Source organism: Necator americanus, chromosome X (assembly GCF_031761385.1).
Source record: "Necator americanus strain Aroian chromosome X, whole genome shotgun sequence".
Taxonomy (NCBI): Eukaryota; Metazoa; Nematoda; class Chromadorea; order Rhabditida; family Ancylostomatidae; genus Necator; species Necator americanus.
In genome coordinates, this window is record NC_087376.1 from 22,246,601 (window position 1) to 22,262,941 (window position 16,341).

General features: G+C 41.2%; 4 protein-coding genes across 5 annotated transcripts; 1 reads left to right on the plus strand and 3 right to left on the minus strand.

The window, feature by feature from the left end:
- Positions 1–1,950: 1,950 nt before the first annotated feature.
- Positions 1,951–15,198, plus strand: RB195_024781 (uncharacterized protein; the record flags this gene model as incomplete). 2 transcript variants are annotated; one of them, XM_064212676.1, is made up of 6 exons in its annotated part: positions 1,951–2,058; positions 12,205–12,441; positions 12,498–12,605; positions 12,675–12,846; positions 12,912–13,036; positions 13,490–13,564. In XM_064212676.1, 6 exons carry the CDS (start codon positions 1,951–1,953, stop codon positions 13,562–13,564), a joined length of 825 nt encoding a protein of 274 aa, XP_064068557.1. The 2 variants fall into 2 exon arrangements, with proteins under 2 accessions (XP_064068557.1, XP_064068560.1); XM_064212677.1 differs by lacking the exons at positions 1,951–2,058; positions 13,490–13,564 and adding an exon at positions 15,118–15,198 and having other exon boundaries at positions 12,286–12,441.
- RB195_024782 (uncharacterized protein) lies at positions 2,363–8,293 on the minus strand (the record flags this gene model as incomplete). The annotated part of the gene is made up of 3 exons (XM_064212678.1): positions 2,363–2,380; positions 6,122–6,219; positions 8,209–8,293. The coding sequence occupies 3 exons, from the start codon at positions 8,291–8,293 to the stop codon at positions 2,363–2,365; spliced, it is 201 nt and encodes a 66-aa protein (XP_064068558.1).
- On the minus strand, positions 8,359–8,682 carry RB195_024783 (uncharacterized protein; the record flags this gene model as incomplete). Its single annotated transcript, XM_064212679.1, has 1 exon — positions 8,359–8,682. The coding sequence occupies one exon, from the start codon at positions 8,680–8,682 to the stop codon at positions 8,359–8,361; it is 324 nt and encodes a 107-aa protein (XP_064068559.1).
- A 580-nt stretch (positions 15,199–15,778) lies between the features above and the next one.
- RB195_024784 (uncharacterized protein) lies at positions 15,779–16,222 on the minus strand (the record flags this gene model as incomplete). Its single annotated transcript, XM_064212680.1, has 1 exon — positions 15,779–16,222. One exon carries the CDS (start codon positions 16,220–16,222, stop codon positions 15,779–15,781), a length of 444 nt encoding a protein of 147 aa, XP_064068561.1.
- Positions 16,223–16,341: the final 119 nt, after the last annotated feature.

Consider the following 16,341-nt stretch of genomic DNA (forward strand, 5'->3'; position numbering starts at 1 on the left):
TTGATCTCATCCATCGATGGTTTCTGTGAGATTAAAATTCTACGTCCACGTCATATGTGACTGCAATATTTGTCGTTTTTCTCTACAAATTTGAAGCGAATTTGCGTGGGGGTTGTTCAATGGATAGGACTTTTTTCTTAGAACATTTTACTACTCCTTCAAGTTCCGGCCTATCACATGTATTCGTACAGGATTTTTCTGAATAGTAGAAACAAACTGTTACGTTACAAGAATGTAGTTTGTTTATTTCAGTGGAGTGCAAAACATTTGTTGACACATTTGTGCGGGCTGGTTAAGCTAAGTCAAACTGTTTTACAGTCCCTTGTTTATCTTGGGAACCTATTTCAATGACTGATGAGTGTGTGTCCTTGAAGTTGTATTACCCATTTATTATCGTTGTCCCCGTTCCGTTCTCTCTCCCACTCTCTTGATGATGGACTCAGATTCAGTGCAACATTCCGCGCGTTTGCGAAAACTTCTTGTTTTGAGTTCTTAAATCGAGTAAGTAGTGTTGTTGACGTAGTTTTAAGAAGGGACAACGAAATTTCAAAAGCTCCCTCTTAATCAAAAAACTCAAAGCCTTCACTTTACAAGACAATTTTTTACACCAGCATGAATAATAAAAAAGAAAAGGGGATTAATTAGTAGTGAAATTACTTGACGATCTTTGCTCTTCGATCGAATCTTCGATCGAAAATTATTTAGTTAAAATGATGAAACTCACTGTATAAGGCTTAATTTAATCATTCCTACCAATTCGAAGCGTTTTCTCGTCGGGTAAACTGAGGCTTCTGATTTCTGAGTTCCCGTATTCATCATTTCCGTAGGTAGGTATATGTGAACAAGATAGTTTCGTAAAGTTTTTATTTCTTGGAAGGAGAGCCCGTCCCCTTGTACGATTGAAGATTGTTGCACAATTTGATTTTGCGTAAGGAAACCATTATAAGAATATTTTATGTCGCTGGTTGGAATACAGCGAAAATATCCCTAAGATATTTTTGGCACGTCAATTTAACTTGATTAGCAAAGGATTCGGACCACGCTTTCCTTGTTAATGGAGGTGACGGCTCAACTGAGAACGTCATGCATTTTTTTATGCTGCGTTGCATTCTCCTACAGTGTTGTGTTCATATTAGCGAGGTGAAACGTACGCGTTAGCGTCATCATTTCGTTGTTCGATCGACTTTCTCTTGCTTGAATTTCTGCATTAAACCCTCTCATTTCATCTTCGCAATTAAGTACAGTTAACTTCATGATAATCTTGACCCTTCGAATCTATATCTTCAGTTTCTGTGCTGTTTTTTGTTGTTACATTCCCTCACTTACTCCACACTTCCTCACTTTTCCTTATTTACTTCTTGGGAGAAAAGTGAATTTTATATCGTTGCAAGCTACCTCTTTGAAAAAAAAATGATGTCGTTCGAATGTCAATTAAGGAGCTGTACTAAGTGGATCAAAAAAAGATAAATGTGTTATTCGGGAGATACGCAGCAATACTACCCACCAATTTCTTCAGAAACACAACATGTTTTACTTGGTGATGTAGTGATAAAAATACGATTTGACCAGGAAAACAGATTTTAACAAAGGATGCGTTAGAAGGCATCAAAAACGATGCATTATCTTTCGTCTTGTAACCGTTCATCGGAGTGTGTATATAGATTTACAAACGTACCATAAGAAGCGAAGTCAATCGAAAATGCAGAAAAAAGACCTTGATTTATCATCTATTATTAGAAGAAAAAGGTTTAGAAGTAATACCGTGCTACCTCTTTCCAAGATAAAGGGTCCAGCTTATAAATCCCGGCAAGGTGCCGCTCCCTTATGTCAACATCATTTTCTCTACCTTCTTATAACTTTTGGAACAGATATTGCATGAGAGCTACGAAGTCTAGCTACTTAAGGTGTGAAGCTCTTGCAAGATTTTGACTAGTGGCAATCGTCGAGACGATGCTCTGTCTATTTTATATGCACGTTTTTCTTGTGACATTGGTGGCATGTACGAACAATTTTTACCGCACATTACTGAACGGTGAAAAATTCAAAGGCTTTCTTCAGGTGAGTGTCTTCGTTTAGGACAATATTTTATTTTAAAACACATAGATTTCTTTACAAAAGATCTGAGAAACGAAAGTACTCCTTCAGGATACTATCCCACCGTGTGATATCACAGTATTAGTTACGTTCTGAAGGTTTCCTGCGTAATGACACCAGTTTCACTAAGAAAACACAATGACTATCAATCGTTCATTCTAATTCGACAATTAAAACAAATGAAAAAAAGCGATTCCTTGCATCGTTCTGTTAGCAGAACATATTCACTGGAATGTTTGGGTAAATATGTCTTTTGTTGTTAGTATCGTTAATCCACGCTTGATTTCTGAAAGTGCGGTGTTTATTTCACGGTGGCAAGAGAAAGGAAGAACTATATTTCTGAAGAGGTGGAGTGAACACTATGTATGAACATGTTCGCAAACGATGAAGCGTTGCCTCTTCGTTTCGCTTCACATACAAAATTGAAGTGGATATGTGTCGAAAGAACCGCTTGACACCACAAGATCTCGACACCTCGGAAATTATTTGTTGCGTTTAAAATCCAAAATGAAGGAGAATAGGTAATTGATCAAATTCGTATGATAAATGGAATGGAATTCCAATGTGGGTTCTGCAATGGGTCAACTTTGCAGCATTGTAGCCGTTAGGGCCCCAATCCTCAGTTTTGTTACAGGTCGATGTTTTGGGTGCGTGTAAGGAGGGTCCCGGCGGAATTTCGAGCATGGCCGGTCATGCCTCGTCAGAGCCATTAGCTATTGTGCGTGTCCTAAAGAGAATCGCTTTCGTTGGCGCCTGAAGAGCTGACTCTGCTTACCTACCGCTAATCATACGCTGCATCACCGGCTAGGATATAATTCACTACCTACTAAATTGTTCTAGAGAATCAGACACCACTGCAATTTTGTGATGTGAGGTGAACTTGTAATCGTACCGGAAGCAAGAGAAATCCTCAAATATGAGATAAGGATGTGATGTGAAATATGAGATAAGGATGTATCTAATAGCTTTAGAATGCGTATATAAAAATTCTTGTTAAAACGGAACATTTCAGCCTTCAAAAGTAACGGTAATGAGAATCATCGTTATCCTGTAACTCCCAAGCTTTTTTGTAGCCTTATTTATTTCTGGACAGAGGAACCTTCTGTATCTCTGACTTCTTGAACCTTACAAGAAGAAAGAGTTAAGATTTGGTGAGATTTCTAGGCTTTCTGAAAGCGATATAAAGACAAATTCATTCCCTTTCTTTATTAGAACACCATACAAAATCCCATGTACTTCTATCTAACTCTATTATTCTTTGACTTATTCGTATCTGTATCTCTGACTTCTTGAACCTTATAAGAAGAAAGAGTTAAGATTTGGTAGGGTATTTCTAGGCTTTCTGAAAGCGATATCAGAGCTCATACCACTCTTCTTTGCATATTTCCTTGTAACTGCGCAGTTTTCTGCGTCTCTGTGGCTAGAAGAACATCTAAGACCGTTGCCTGCGTCTTTATGAACGACTGGAGAGTGACCTCTTCGAGATATATTCGCGTATCCGCCGGCATATCCACTGGGTACGTTATGTCTCGGGGCATTCGCGGAGAATCCGCCGGGACCATCTTTACCGTTCTCCCGATGTTTTTACTTTGCCAAAATAAGATTTATACGTATTTACTTCTAATTAGGTTTTTACTTATTTCGTCACTTATTGTTTTCGTCATCTAATTACTGCTAAAATGTTTGCAGATTATGTAACATCGATAAGATCGATTAGATCTCCAGTGGGTTCACAGAAACTTGCTCACACAAGTAGGAATTGTGCAGGTTCACAGAGCCTAGACTAGAGCTTCCTAGTCGGATGATGGGCCTGTCGTGCTTGAGTACATCTGAGGTCATCCTGTCCGATTTTCGGCTCGCTCGAGCACATCTTTTCTAAGTTGGAATAGATGGCATCCTCAAGATAACTTAGACAATGTGATCTACCGATCTCCCTATCTTCCCCAATTCTGGTCCTTAACTTGACCCAAAAACCGAGAACAGCTCTTTAAAACTGGCTTAAAAGGCAGCACAGGATGTTGTGGTTTTTTACGTCACCTGCTGGTACACCACATCCACTTCTCGGCAATGTTCTTAGTTATGGCATACCACTGGCCAAGAGTAGCTGAGCAGCTGTATAAGCATTTTTCTCTACAGAAACTCAAGCTTCTCCATTATTGTGGACGATGCCATCCAAGTTGTCTTATTCCTTTTCCCATTTCGAACAGCGAAGCGGTAGACGCTCGATTCGCAGCAGTTGATCTTTGGTTCGTTCCGTCAGTTAGGCGAATTAACTTTCCTCGGACCCTATCGGAAAGTCTGTTAAGAAGAATGTCTAGACGAGAAAAGTCGGAAGTCCAGAGAAGCCATTTTCGTTGAGTAAGTCTAAGGAAAGTTCGGATCTTCTTTGAATCTTGCCATTATAGAATTGAATCGTGTACTTTTTTGAGCACACAACCAAGATTCTTATCGATTTTTATTTTTGGCTTCGTGGCCTTCTTCGGGGTCTGGAAAATCAGAATCACGTGTAATCTATCCCTTCAAACGCCTTGAAACCCTGCAAGATATGGCTTAGCAAACAGAAAGCTCAAAGATAACGTCAGGGAAGTAGACCAGAGTAGTGTTCACCTTGATAGAGTAAGTCGTGGTGTTAGCGAACCATCGATTGTTAGGGTTGTGCTGCTGATAGTAACTAATGTCTATACTTCATACATCTGGTCGTGTAGGTCAAAACGAAGAATGGTCGAAACAGAGATTGGTGACAATTTTTGTCGTTTACTCGAAACGCTTATATACAATTGAGTTCTATAATGGCATGATTCAGAAAAGGTCGAACTTGGACTCACCCAGCGACGTGCCAGCAAACTACGTTAGACTCGTGAAGGAAGTCTTTTCTTTAAGACAAAAGGTCACCTCAGGAAGTCAAACCATGCACATTCTCTGCTGCGGTTGGGGTCTGTCGTGTGATTCCTATCATCGTTGCAAAGAAACGTTTACACGAAACATGCGAACTCAGAAGAGGAAGCCGGTAACTGCAAACCGGAACCAGAACCTGCACCTTTAGAGCTGCACTGCAGGCTAAACAAGACCGCATGTTTTCTATGCTACTCAAGTGTATGTTCAAAGAACAGTGTTGTCGTGATGCTGGACGTATTCTTTGGAGGAGCATATTATTTGAGTAGAAGATTATACGTGTCGTTATTCGTTATAATATCACGTCGAGGCTACTTGAGAAATTTAACGTTTGTAGATCATAGGTATAGGCCAGAGGACGCAGTTACTAGTAACTGGTAACCACTGTAGCCTAAACCACCCAACGCGAATGTTGCATAAAGAAAAGCATCCTTCCAACCTCAAGCTTCGCTTATAGGAGATGTATTTCTTTCTAGAAACGGGCTATCTGTTTTGGACTTCGGCCTCAATTCAACTCTATCTCAGTCAATACACTACACACACAAGATAACCCTAGAGTTGCAGTTTTTTTTTTCCATTCCAGCCAAGCCACAAGAAGCAAACTCGAAGGTAGATGTTAGGTGTTGTTCATCTGCGTCCACTTTTTCAATTCTCTCGCGGTACTCACACAAACGAGTTTCTTGGAATCTATTGCCCACGCAGTAGCAAAGTTCCTACGAGATAAGTAATACCTGGGATCGGAGTAAGATCAAAATCACTATCAGTAGGAGGAGAATTTATTATGATACGTGAATTGGACGTAGCAAGGGGTAGAACAATGCTTCGCCTTGAATATGATTGTTTATACCACCATTAGCTGCACGTTTTTGGACGGAAACTACAAAACCGGTGGGATTGTCATGAACTACTACCACGCGCCTAACATGTAAGCGCCTCACGTGTCCATTTCTTTGCGTCCTAATCGAAACCCACTAAGCCTTCCGCCGCAGACTTCAGTTCGAGAAGCTCAGGCGATTTCAAGCCAAGATCTATCATTAGCCACCTCAGAGATCCCACCTACAGAATATTCTGGTTTTTTAACATTTTTCTCACCCAGCTATTACATTACGGAACCTCTCTTTTCTCGAAAACAAACCTGTTTATTAAACACGTCCGCAAGGCGCGGTTTGATCGAGATTGTGCCATCAAGTCCTTCGATGTCGCCTAGTTTTACACCAATATCTCCACCTTCTTCTCAAACATCAGAGATCTCTAAGTATGCACAGGTTCGCGATAAAGCAAATAATACAGCAAAAGAGGTTGAAAGTGGAAGGGAGATTAAAGAATATATACAAAGTATTGATCAGTGTTTATTTGAGTCTTTAATTCGAATCATTTAAGTCTTGTGAAGATGTAGATGGAGATTACCTAATAGAACTGCAAATTTTGGACGTAAATTCGCTGTACGTATAAATGTTACAGTTGAAAGTTGAACATGTAGAGCAGAGAAAGCGAAAAATGTGTGAAATCATGGGATGTGTGAAATTATATACATATTAGTGTTTTCTTCTGCATAGTTTTTTTGTTGTTATAATCCTTGTGTGAGAAGTTTCTCAAATGAGGTCGATGTAGGTCACGCATATCGCTCTCACCACTCAGCATATCATTCATTGATATGCCTCTGATGATGCACCTTTCAATTGGATAGGAGGATTTACTTTTTATCTTTAATTTCCAATAATATGCACTCAGTCTATCACAAGGAAGCGGGATCTAGATGATCCGAAGCAGTCGTGGAGGCCTCTTAGCTGGTGGAGCGAGCGGCAGCCGTAATGAGGTGCGGGTGCTCAAGGCAGGTTAGCAGCGGTCAGACGATTTTTGCTGGTAACTCTTGTCCCGCACCCTCTGTTTAGTGGTGCTGTGTTTTGAATGTTTCATTTTAAATACTTAAATTTTTTGGGCTGGAAAATTATTTTTCCCATAGGGCAATGCCTGCACAATACGTAGAAGACGAGTGTTCTAATCAGATTCACAGTTAACAGTAGCAATACATCAGATTTATGCGAGAAACACCTACTGGGGGTTTGTTAAATACTCGGTCGAATTTGACAAATAGGATCGGTTTTGATAAGGCTAATCTAAAGAGCATACTGGTGTACACACTTACAACATCAATAAAAAGAACCGTACTGCGCACTACGCGCTGTTCAGAAGTACGCTTTGTGGAAACGAAAGGAAGGAGGACTGTTAGACCTAGGCACCAACATAACAGAGGTAATGGATATGACGGTAGTGAATGCGGTTGTACAAGAAAGAACAAAAACCATTCAGAATTTCGACAGCGCCCGATTGACGAGATTAGCACTGAGATACAAAGTTGTTCTTCACAGTTTGAACAGCAAAATGATGCTGTACTAGTAAACACCCCTAAGAATAACATAAACATCAAAGAACAGTTATTTTGCATTAAATTGTAAAATCCGCAGTTTACATCTAAGGAATCCGTTGGATACTAGCCTTAAGAAGAAGTACATTTTTCGTTTTTTCTTTCGATTTCTTAGATGAATGAGTTGTTTTGGATAAAATTTGAAACATAGATTACAACTGCGGTTTATAATAACGTTTAAGAGTGAGTATCTAATCTTCGAAGCAAATTAGATTTCTAAAGATGATTTCAATCAAAAAAACCAACAAACAAGTACAAACATTAAATTCCAATTGGAAACATGTGTGGAAGTCCAACACTTTGTACAAACTCACTGGCATCCGGAACAAAACGCCGCAGGGTCCTTTTCGGACTTCATTTACTTGAGTGAACTCAATGCTTTTTATAGCTACCACTTTCAATTAATGCTCGCAATGTTTCCAGAGATGGTCTCAACTCTGCATAATTATTGCACCACAGCACAACGTTTGATAAGCGAATGAACGCATACCGTTTTTTTAGAATCTACTGGTCTGCGTAACTCTTTTATCCCACGATAATGGACCCGATTCCGCTTTCCGCGGGGAAGCACACATACTATCGCTGGGTCTTCACCATGCATGACAGTTGGTACCCGGTAATTGATAACAAAGCGGCAACCAACTAGTCGACGAATATAGCTTACATTATAGCTACTACTGAAGTCGAACTTACTCTGACCGCTCTTGACGACTTCAAGGCACGTTCCGCACAGTCTCGCGGTCCTCTGAGCAGCAGGTGGTAGTCCACCTTTCGGTTCTCTTTGATGGGCCACTTACCAAGAGACAAGGAATCCTCGAGTATGTAGTCGTCGCATACGACTTCTTTCCTCCTTCGTTGCCGATAGCAGATGTTCTTTTCCATCGTGTGGCTAGGCCGTATTTTCGTACGAAGGAGACGGTGAACAGAACCACTACAAAAGGATGGTACTACTGAGACGTCAAGTGACGCAACGTCCGCTTGGTGAGTATGTGGTCAATCTCCGCACGAGTCGCGCCATTGGGCGATTCCCATGTCCACCGACGATGATCTTTCTTCCTGAAAAGAGAATTCCCATGAAACAGGCGAGTGGCGAACGACAGTCCGACGAGACAATTGCCGTTTTCATCTCGGTCCTCTGGTCCATATTTTCCAATCCTGTATTCCTCTTTTGTGCCCTTTCCTAGTTTTGTGTTGAAGTCTCCGACAACCAGTTTATAGAAGGATTTCTCGCTACGGATCATTTTCTCCAGCTCTTCAAGAAATGCGTCCATTTCGGACTCGTCAGCAGCTGATGTTGGTGATTAGCAGTTGATGATGCTATTGGCGCAGAGGGCGGAGGCAAGGAATGGATAGACGAGATGGCAGGGTCTCGTGAGAATCGACAAGATGGACGACAGATGGGTGGACATTAAAACCAACACCGCCAATATTTCGTGACGGAGCCTTCTCTCCACGAATGGCGAGCGTACCGTCATTCATCTGTCGTACATCGCTCCTCTGTTCTTGGTCTTCTGCAAAGCAATCACGTGAGATTTGATACGCTCAGCAGCTCCGAGAAGGGCATACACGTCAGCATCTGTGAACATTATTCATGCGTTATAAAAACAAAGTCCAGTCGTGCATGTGTCTCTAGTCGTGCATGTGTCGCCCTTGTCCAGGGTGACGTCCTGAGCAAGCTGAGATCTGATCACTGGTCGTATTACCGTCCGATGTCTGAGACGGGAGGGCCCAGTGTGCAGGTGATGAGGCAGCGTGTATGCTAGTGGCAAGGATACTTTTACCAAACAAAGGAGCTCTACATGCCGAGCATAATTTTCACCCCAGGTGGAAGAAAGAAGAATCCATCCCATGTATGGATCAGCGAGCCACATCGCAACGTTTTGCTGAGACCGTGGTGAATCTTAGTAGTGTTTTACTCTTAGCCAGACTTCCAATTCCAAGAAGTCGAGTTGTCGGAGGTGTCGAGCTCCCTCTCAGCTTGGGAGACCAGAGGAGATATGCCCGCAGTGCATCGCAGTTCGACGGGCAGAGTCACCTCCACGTTATTATGATGCGGTAAAACGTTGTGGACAAACTGAATGAACGTTGATAATTGCGCCTCTGACAACGTCGTTAATTCAACCGTAGTGAGATCGCTTCTCTTGCACTCTGTCAGGTTGATGCTCAGATCACTCATTCTATCTGCATCTGTGTACTTTGTTGGTATCCAATTCTAACGATTCTTATATTTCTGAAACCTAACATCGTTCGAAGTTCAGTTTTTCTGAGGACTCTATGCAAAAGCTTCAAACGTTTCCGTAGAAGGCTAAGCTCCTGCGTGTTGTGATTGCACATAGATTCGGCACCTAAAAACAGAATTTTAACTGGGATGCAAATCGAAATTTTATAGCTTACTAGAGGACCTCTCTTCACGTTGTCCATTGAAATCTTACTGAACTGGGCGGATGCAACACTGAAACCTATGGTTGGAAGGTATCACATCACTAAAAAGTGTCCTACCTTGAGGAAGTTTTCTTTTTTTCTTTACATCTGTTTCATCTCTTCTTTCTTTCTCTTCATCATATCTGTAACATTTTTCATTTTTCTTGCACGGTCAAACAAATTTGACACGCATGGACTAGAGCGAAAGAAGAGGAATTCCTCGTACGGCTTTTGGCTTTATCTTCATATCATTTGACGGACAAGCAGTTGTGTTTCAGGCGACAAGGAAAACTTTGTAAGATATTGTTCTTAGTCTGAATTTATATGTTTCAGTCATTTCTTAGGTTCCCAGCTATGAACTCCTTATTACCAGCTCCGATCTAAATCTCCCGCTTCACTTTTGGCATCCCCGAAACTATATATGGTCGTGTCTCCCTGATTCGTTGCTTTGTGACGACGAAATATACAGAATCTCGTCATTAAAACTGGAACTTTATACGAAATAATGGTGTGTTGTCCTCTTTGACTTACATCTATTTCTCTGCAAACAGAAGAGGCTAGATTTGTTCTCTCTTGTTTTCTCCTGTATCCCGCTCTCTTTCTACACCAGAGAGGCGTGATGTATGTGATGTTAACGAATTACTCAAAATGGATTTGCTTTGAAATAAACATTACATGCAACATCAAGAATTGCAGTAAATGGAAAGTTCAACTATGAAAAATGAGTTTGCATTGGGAAATAAATTCGCATACGGGCTGACACGCATATAGCAACGATAGCGCCTTTCTAACACATTGCTAGTAATCAGTCCTCCCAAGAGAAGCGTACCGCAGATTAAAAGTATTGTTGTACAACACTACAAAACGTTTCAACTCTTCATCAAACAGTTATGTCATTAGCATAGTTTCTTGTAAATAAAAGTTTAACTAAGGAGTGTAAAGCTTACAATAAATTTATTATATATACACAATTATAGTACCTCTTTCCTGTCTTCTGTGATATTTTTTCTTTTTTGCTACTGAAGCCGGAGAGAAGTTATGTCAAGTACTGGAGTGTCTGACCCCCAGACTTTTCCAAATGTTGATCTTATATGAACTTTTGTTCTATTATATGAATTAGGCACATTGAAATGAAATGAAATTAGGGGGAGTGAAATGAAATTCCAGGCCAGGATTGCACGAAGAACTATTATTTGTTAAAATAGCTGCTCGGCAATGAACAATTGTCTCGACCACGATGAGGATATGCTTAGTGAGAGTCTTCATACCTGCAGATCTTGGACATCAAAAAATTATCCAGAACAACGAAAATATGGATCAGATCCAAGCACCCTGGTTGAGTACTTGAGTAGCTGTAAAGTCCGTGGTAGTTGACGAAGATCCCGTTTGACTGATTTCTCCTTAAAATCCTTCAAATTCGAGCAGAAAAATGCAGGAACGAACGTTTACCTTGACACTCTAAACACACCAAAGTAACCTAAAAAAAGCCGCGTTTTTCTTTATTTCCGGAAATCAAGCCAGCGCTTCAGGGATCTAGGAACCATAGCGTTCCCTCCCGTGCTCGTGCGCAGCGTGTCGCCAGTTGAGCCATGGTTGAGGACGTAGCAAGTCTGATGCACCTTGCAAGATCATCAGTCAGATTCAATTGCAGCTTCTTTCTTCATTTTGGATAGATCCGCGCTAGAAAGAAGGTTGCATCGTTTTTTTTTTCTCCACATAGACCCAATAACACCGAAGACGTGTAAGTCCTGATCCACACAATATTGCTTTACCTCGGGTAATGTTCGATACGAGTGGAGCAAACTCCATCGCAAACATCAATTTCCTCTACTCGTCTCAACACAGTATTTTGCGAAGAGTTTAGCCGGATGGTAGGACCACGTCAACATATCTGATTTAGGCGACTGAGTTACGTGAAAAGGAGTTGCTGTACACCTTTTCGGGCAACTTAGCATTTTTAACCGTATAGACCATTTTCGACTTGAGTTAGACTTAGGTAAAACCTTTTCAAATCGCCTGAAGAAGGCACAACCATCTGTTAATTGACTTAGAATGTCTTCGTGATAGATGGCATTTGACCAAAATATGAATCGAGGAATTCATCATGGATTTTCCAGAAATCAGTTTCTAGCACTGTTTTTGCCAGTAGAAGTCGTATGTAAGGTCGTGAAAATAGAAAAGGACGGGGTGCTGATATATTGGAAGAACAAATTTTTCGTTTAATATAACGTATAAAATAGACCAGAAAATTTTGAAGTATCAGCCTTGTTTTTCGTCAGACCCAACATATTTTTTTCTTAACTGTGATTGCTCTGGAAATAAGCATTGCGTCAGCTTTCTTTTTTTTTCTGCCTGTCAAATTATAGATTAAGGTTTATCCTGTTGGAAACGATCAATATGTGCTGTCCTTCAATATATCGAAATCAGATGGTAAAGTTAGATGGGGTCTTTACATGTCTTCCGCACCTTACGACACGGCGACGATCTCGGAAAACTGTAGAAGAGCGAAGAAGAGTCCCCATCTTCTAAGAGATCTTCCACTTGTGGAGATAACATTGAATGGATCGCAAATTATCGGTCATACGGTTGTTCTCAGTGATGAAGTTGACGTGAGTTTTGTAGTATGGTCCCTATGAGCTTTCTCATTGGAAGGCTTAGTTTTCAGGCAGTTACATGCGCCACTCTCATCTTACCCGGGTTCCCGTTGTTACGAGCTTCTTTCCATGCTCCCCCAGTGGAGGGGCACATTCACATTATTCCATTCAAGGATGAGGTATGTGAACAATAAACTTTTTCCATCCATTACGCTATCAAAGCGGGTTTACCACAGTGGGCTTTCTAGCAGGCTCGCATCTTACCCGATTTGAAATATTCGTCGGAATATGAAGATGAAGAGCCTCAAAAAACTGCGATTGAATGGGAATTTGTCTCCAGATGTGACGAGAAAATGATGACTTTTCGGATGGCAGATGGATATGAACTTGGTGTAGACTCGAGATCAGCTATTACAGTTCGTGAGTGATGCATTGGCGGGCGTTCACGACAAGAAAGTGAAGAGATAGGTTGGAATATTTTTCAGATGTTCCTAATAATTTCACTTATCGTATGCTGGCTCTGTTCATCGATGGTAGCTTGTTCGCTTGCTCGCCAATTGGTAACGTGGAAATCCGTCATGTTAAGAGTGGTCGATATAGTTTGTCGCAGGTTAGCTTCTCCGAGTATGGGCTCTCCATTAAGGCCAAACACCAATACTTTGGTAGTTTTAGTAGATATTTGGTGAATAGTCGAGCTATTTTGCCCTATCAAACTTGTTTGGTCAACTGTAATCATTTCTTACTCTGACAATCGCAGAAAAAACGCGATACACTCAGTCAGAGTAGAGGAAAGAGTGAGCAAGAAGACCCGACCTAAAAGAAAATATATTTGCATACTGTTATATAACATTTTTAAGTTGATGTCAAAGTGTGTTCGACTTTTATGAGCACCGAGTACATTCTTTCAGGAAAGTGGCACATTTTTTCCTGTCATAGTACGAGCTGGTGTTTCAGTTTAATCGTTCGGTACTGTAATAAGAAAGATCTTCTGAATCTGGAAAGGTGCTTGTGTAACAATGCCAATAAAGTACAGGGTTGCAAGGTTTATCTATGCCAGATTCAGCCTAAACGAAGAAGGTCTAACATGAGAGTACGAGGACAAGACGAGGCGACATCGCCCGTTGAGCGCGGTCGATGACACTGATGAAGAGGAATTGTTCTTAGGACCACGTGTCCTCTTTAGAGCGACTGTGACAATGAACATTGATCCAATTGTCGGACATTTACGGAGAGAATATGTTCATCAGCGCCGTCTTTTGACAATACAATGATACGAAGAAGAGGGTTGCGAAGCTTTCCATGTGGGATTACTTATGTTCTACAAGGGAGAGCATATCTCCTACAAAGTCATTGGTGGTGATCTCAGGATCACCAGAAGAAAGGCTCCTCGGATTGACATCGTCAGTAGTGGGTTTTGATACACGGATGTCGGTGTTGTATTACAACTCTTGAATCAGACCACCATCTTATCCGTGAAAGATTTTTCATAAGCCGAAAGAAGAGAAAAGAGCAAAATTCAGGACTAACCTTGGCTACGATCTTTTTGCTTTCTTCGCCGGTTTTTGGTAAGGTGTCACAAGGACACCGGTTAACATTTTGATCGCTTCGTGAAACATGTTTGCGAATGTACGAGGAAAACCGAATTTTAACATCGGAAAGATGACTGTATGGATATTTCGTTTTACATGTTCTCATTTCCAAAATATCATATGCCGTCACAACGGCAAAGAACACCCGTTTCCGGCAGGATCAAATCTGAACATTTGAATAATTTACCTTCAGTCTCATATGGACACCCTGGTGATGCACTTTACGGTTGTCGAAGAGTGAGGTCCCTAATTAGCGGAAACCCTTCAATACCATGTTGCTTCGTAAAAATGGGATCAACGCCTCATCAGCGCCTATTGCCAAATCTGCTTACCGTACGGCTTGCAGTTGTCATAGATTCTTTACAAGAGTGATTCCGAATACGTTCGAAGGAAACTTAGATTTTAGTTGGTTGGTAGAGTTTCAAAAAAGATTCCGGACCATTGAACATGTTAATGCGGTTTTAAACCTATACAAGTATTACGAGTACATCATGCCACTACATCATACTTCCATCAACTTGCAGTCCTTTGACGCAATTTTGCCAGATGCGGTCATGGAATTCTTAAACAACAAAGGCGTGTTCCTTCGGTACACAAATACTTTTCTACTCTTTGAGTTGGGTGGTAACTTCGCCCTTCCACAAGAATGCCACCATCGAAAAGAGTGATTTAAAGTGACACAGTGTTAAACAAATTATTCACTGCATCTTTTGGGAACAGAATCCAATGGAATGAGAAAACATGAGGGTGGAAATTGATAGTTGGTTGCTGGTATTTCGTTCGCTGATGTTGTTCTCGTAACACCAACAATCAGTCCAGCGAAGTGAATTCTGGATGAAGGGAAGGATGGAATTCTAGAAGGTGCAAGGGGGATCGGTTTTTAGCTGAGTCTGCAGAGAACGATGTTCGTAAAAAGGATATTTCTATCGGTCCATCCGCTCACGCTCCGTGGAACGAGTATACTAGAAATTGTGATTCTAGGCGCAACCTTGTTCAAGTGAAAGTAAAGATTTGTTATCATGTCTTGCGACGATAGAGGAATAGAGACGCTGCAGCACTTTATGAAGAAAGTAAGGTGGGCCCAATACGTGGTGCGTTTCAGGGAAAACCGATGAACCAGAGACCTCAACCATTGGGTCTCACACTATGTTCAAGACAGGAAGACCTCCCATCAGATGACTAGCTCGATGACAGATGATGAAGATTGCTCGATAAAAATGGCGGGGAAAAGCGGTATACTTTCAAAAATGACAGAAAAATGATGGAATAACTGAATGCAAAAGTAAAACCGGCTAACTATTTAGGAAGGCAACGAAATGCGATATTATCTTTGACCTTTGTTGAATTTCTGTAAAGTCACACTCACTATACTACTACATAATGTGAGATACCCTACGGCTTTCATAATTCGAGAAGGCAATGCAAGTGAAGCTCATAAAGTTGATTGTACACCACAGGCGCATTTTGAGATAAATACTGACATATTTCGAAGCTTGCTCTATATGAATACGGCGAGTAAGTATCGTCACTTAATTCACGCTTGTTGCGGAGAAGACTATATAAGAGCTATATTTCTGATACATATTCTAATAGTTATGTTTTATATCTTTTTGTACGAGCAAAAATTTTGCTTCAAGTTGTACTCCAGTTAGTCGCCAATCTATACACATATATTTATGTATGTATATATCACTTCATATTTTTCCATGTTTAAAAGATCGATATGGCTAGAAGGAATCGTTAACTGGCGATCATGTGGCGTCCTATTCGGAAGATATGTCTACAGTGATGTTGTGTACCTGCAAAACAGTTTTCACACTTGCCAAGACGATAATATCATCGCATGGCGCGGTTACCCGCATCTTCGCCGAGGTGCACCGTCCTTGAAAACAGCTCTGCCCAACCTTCTCGATCTTCTGCGAGAGCTTGCACATCCATTCATCGCTAGTCCATATTCTGCGAAACCTTACGTCTCGCCTGAACCGCTTATCCACGCCGAGTGTTCTCAGACCCTCTTCCGCCACCTCAATCCAGACCTTCCGTTTTCGGCCAGGTGGCTTCATCCAGCTCGAACCCGACGAACTTCTCAGAACTCGTTGAACAAGGCTATCTGCCGGTCTCCTCAATATATGACTAAAGAAGCGAAGACGATTTACTTTAGCCACTTTCGACTGCGGTGCAAAATGTTGATATCTTCCACGTGTCATCCGCCGGTATACCACATCAATTTCTGTGTAAAGATCATCACCGTTTCATACCCTAGGCCAAAAGTAGCCAAGTAGCCGTCTAAGCACCTTTTGTTCCGTGGAATCAAGGCTCTCCTTCA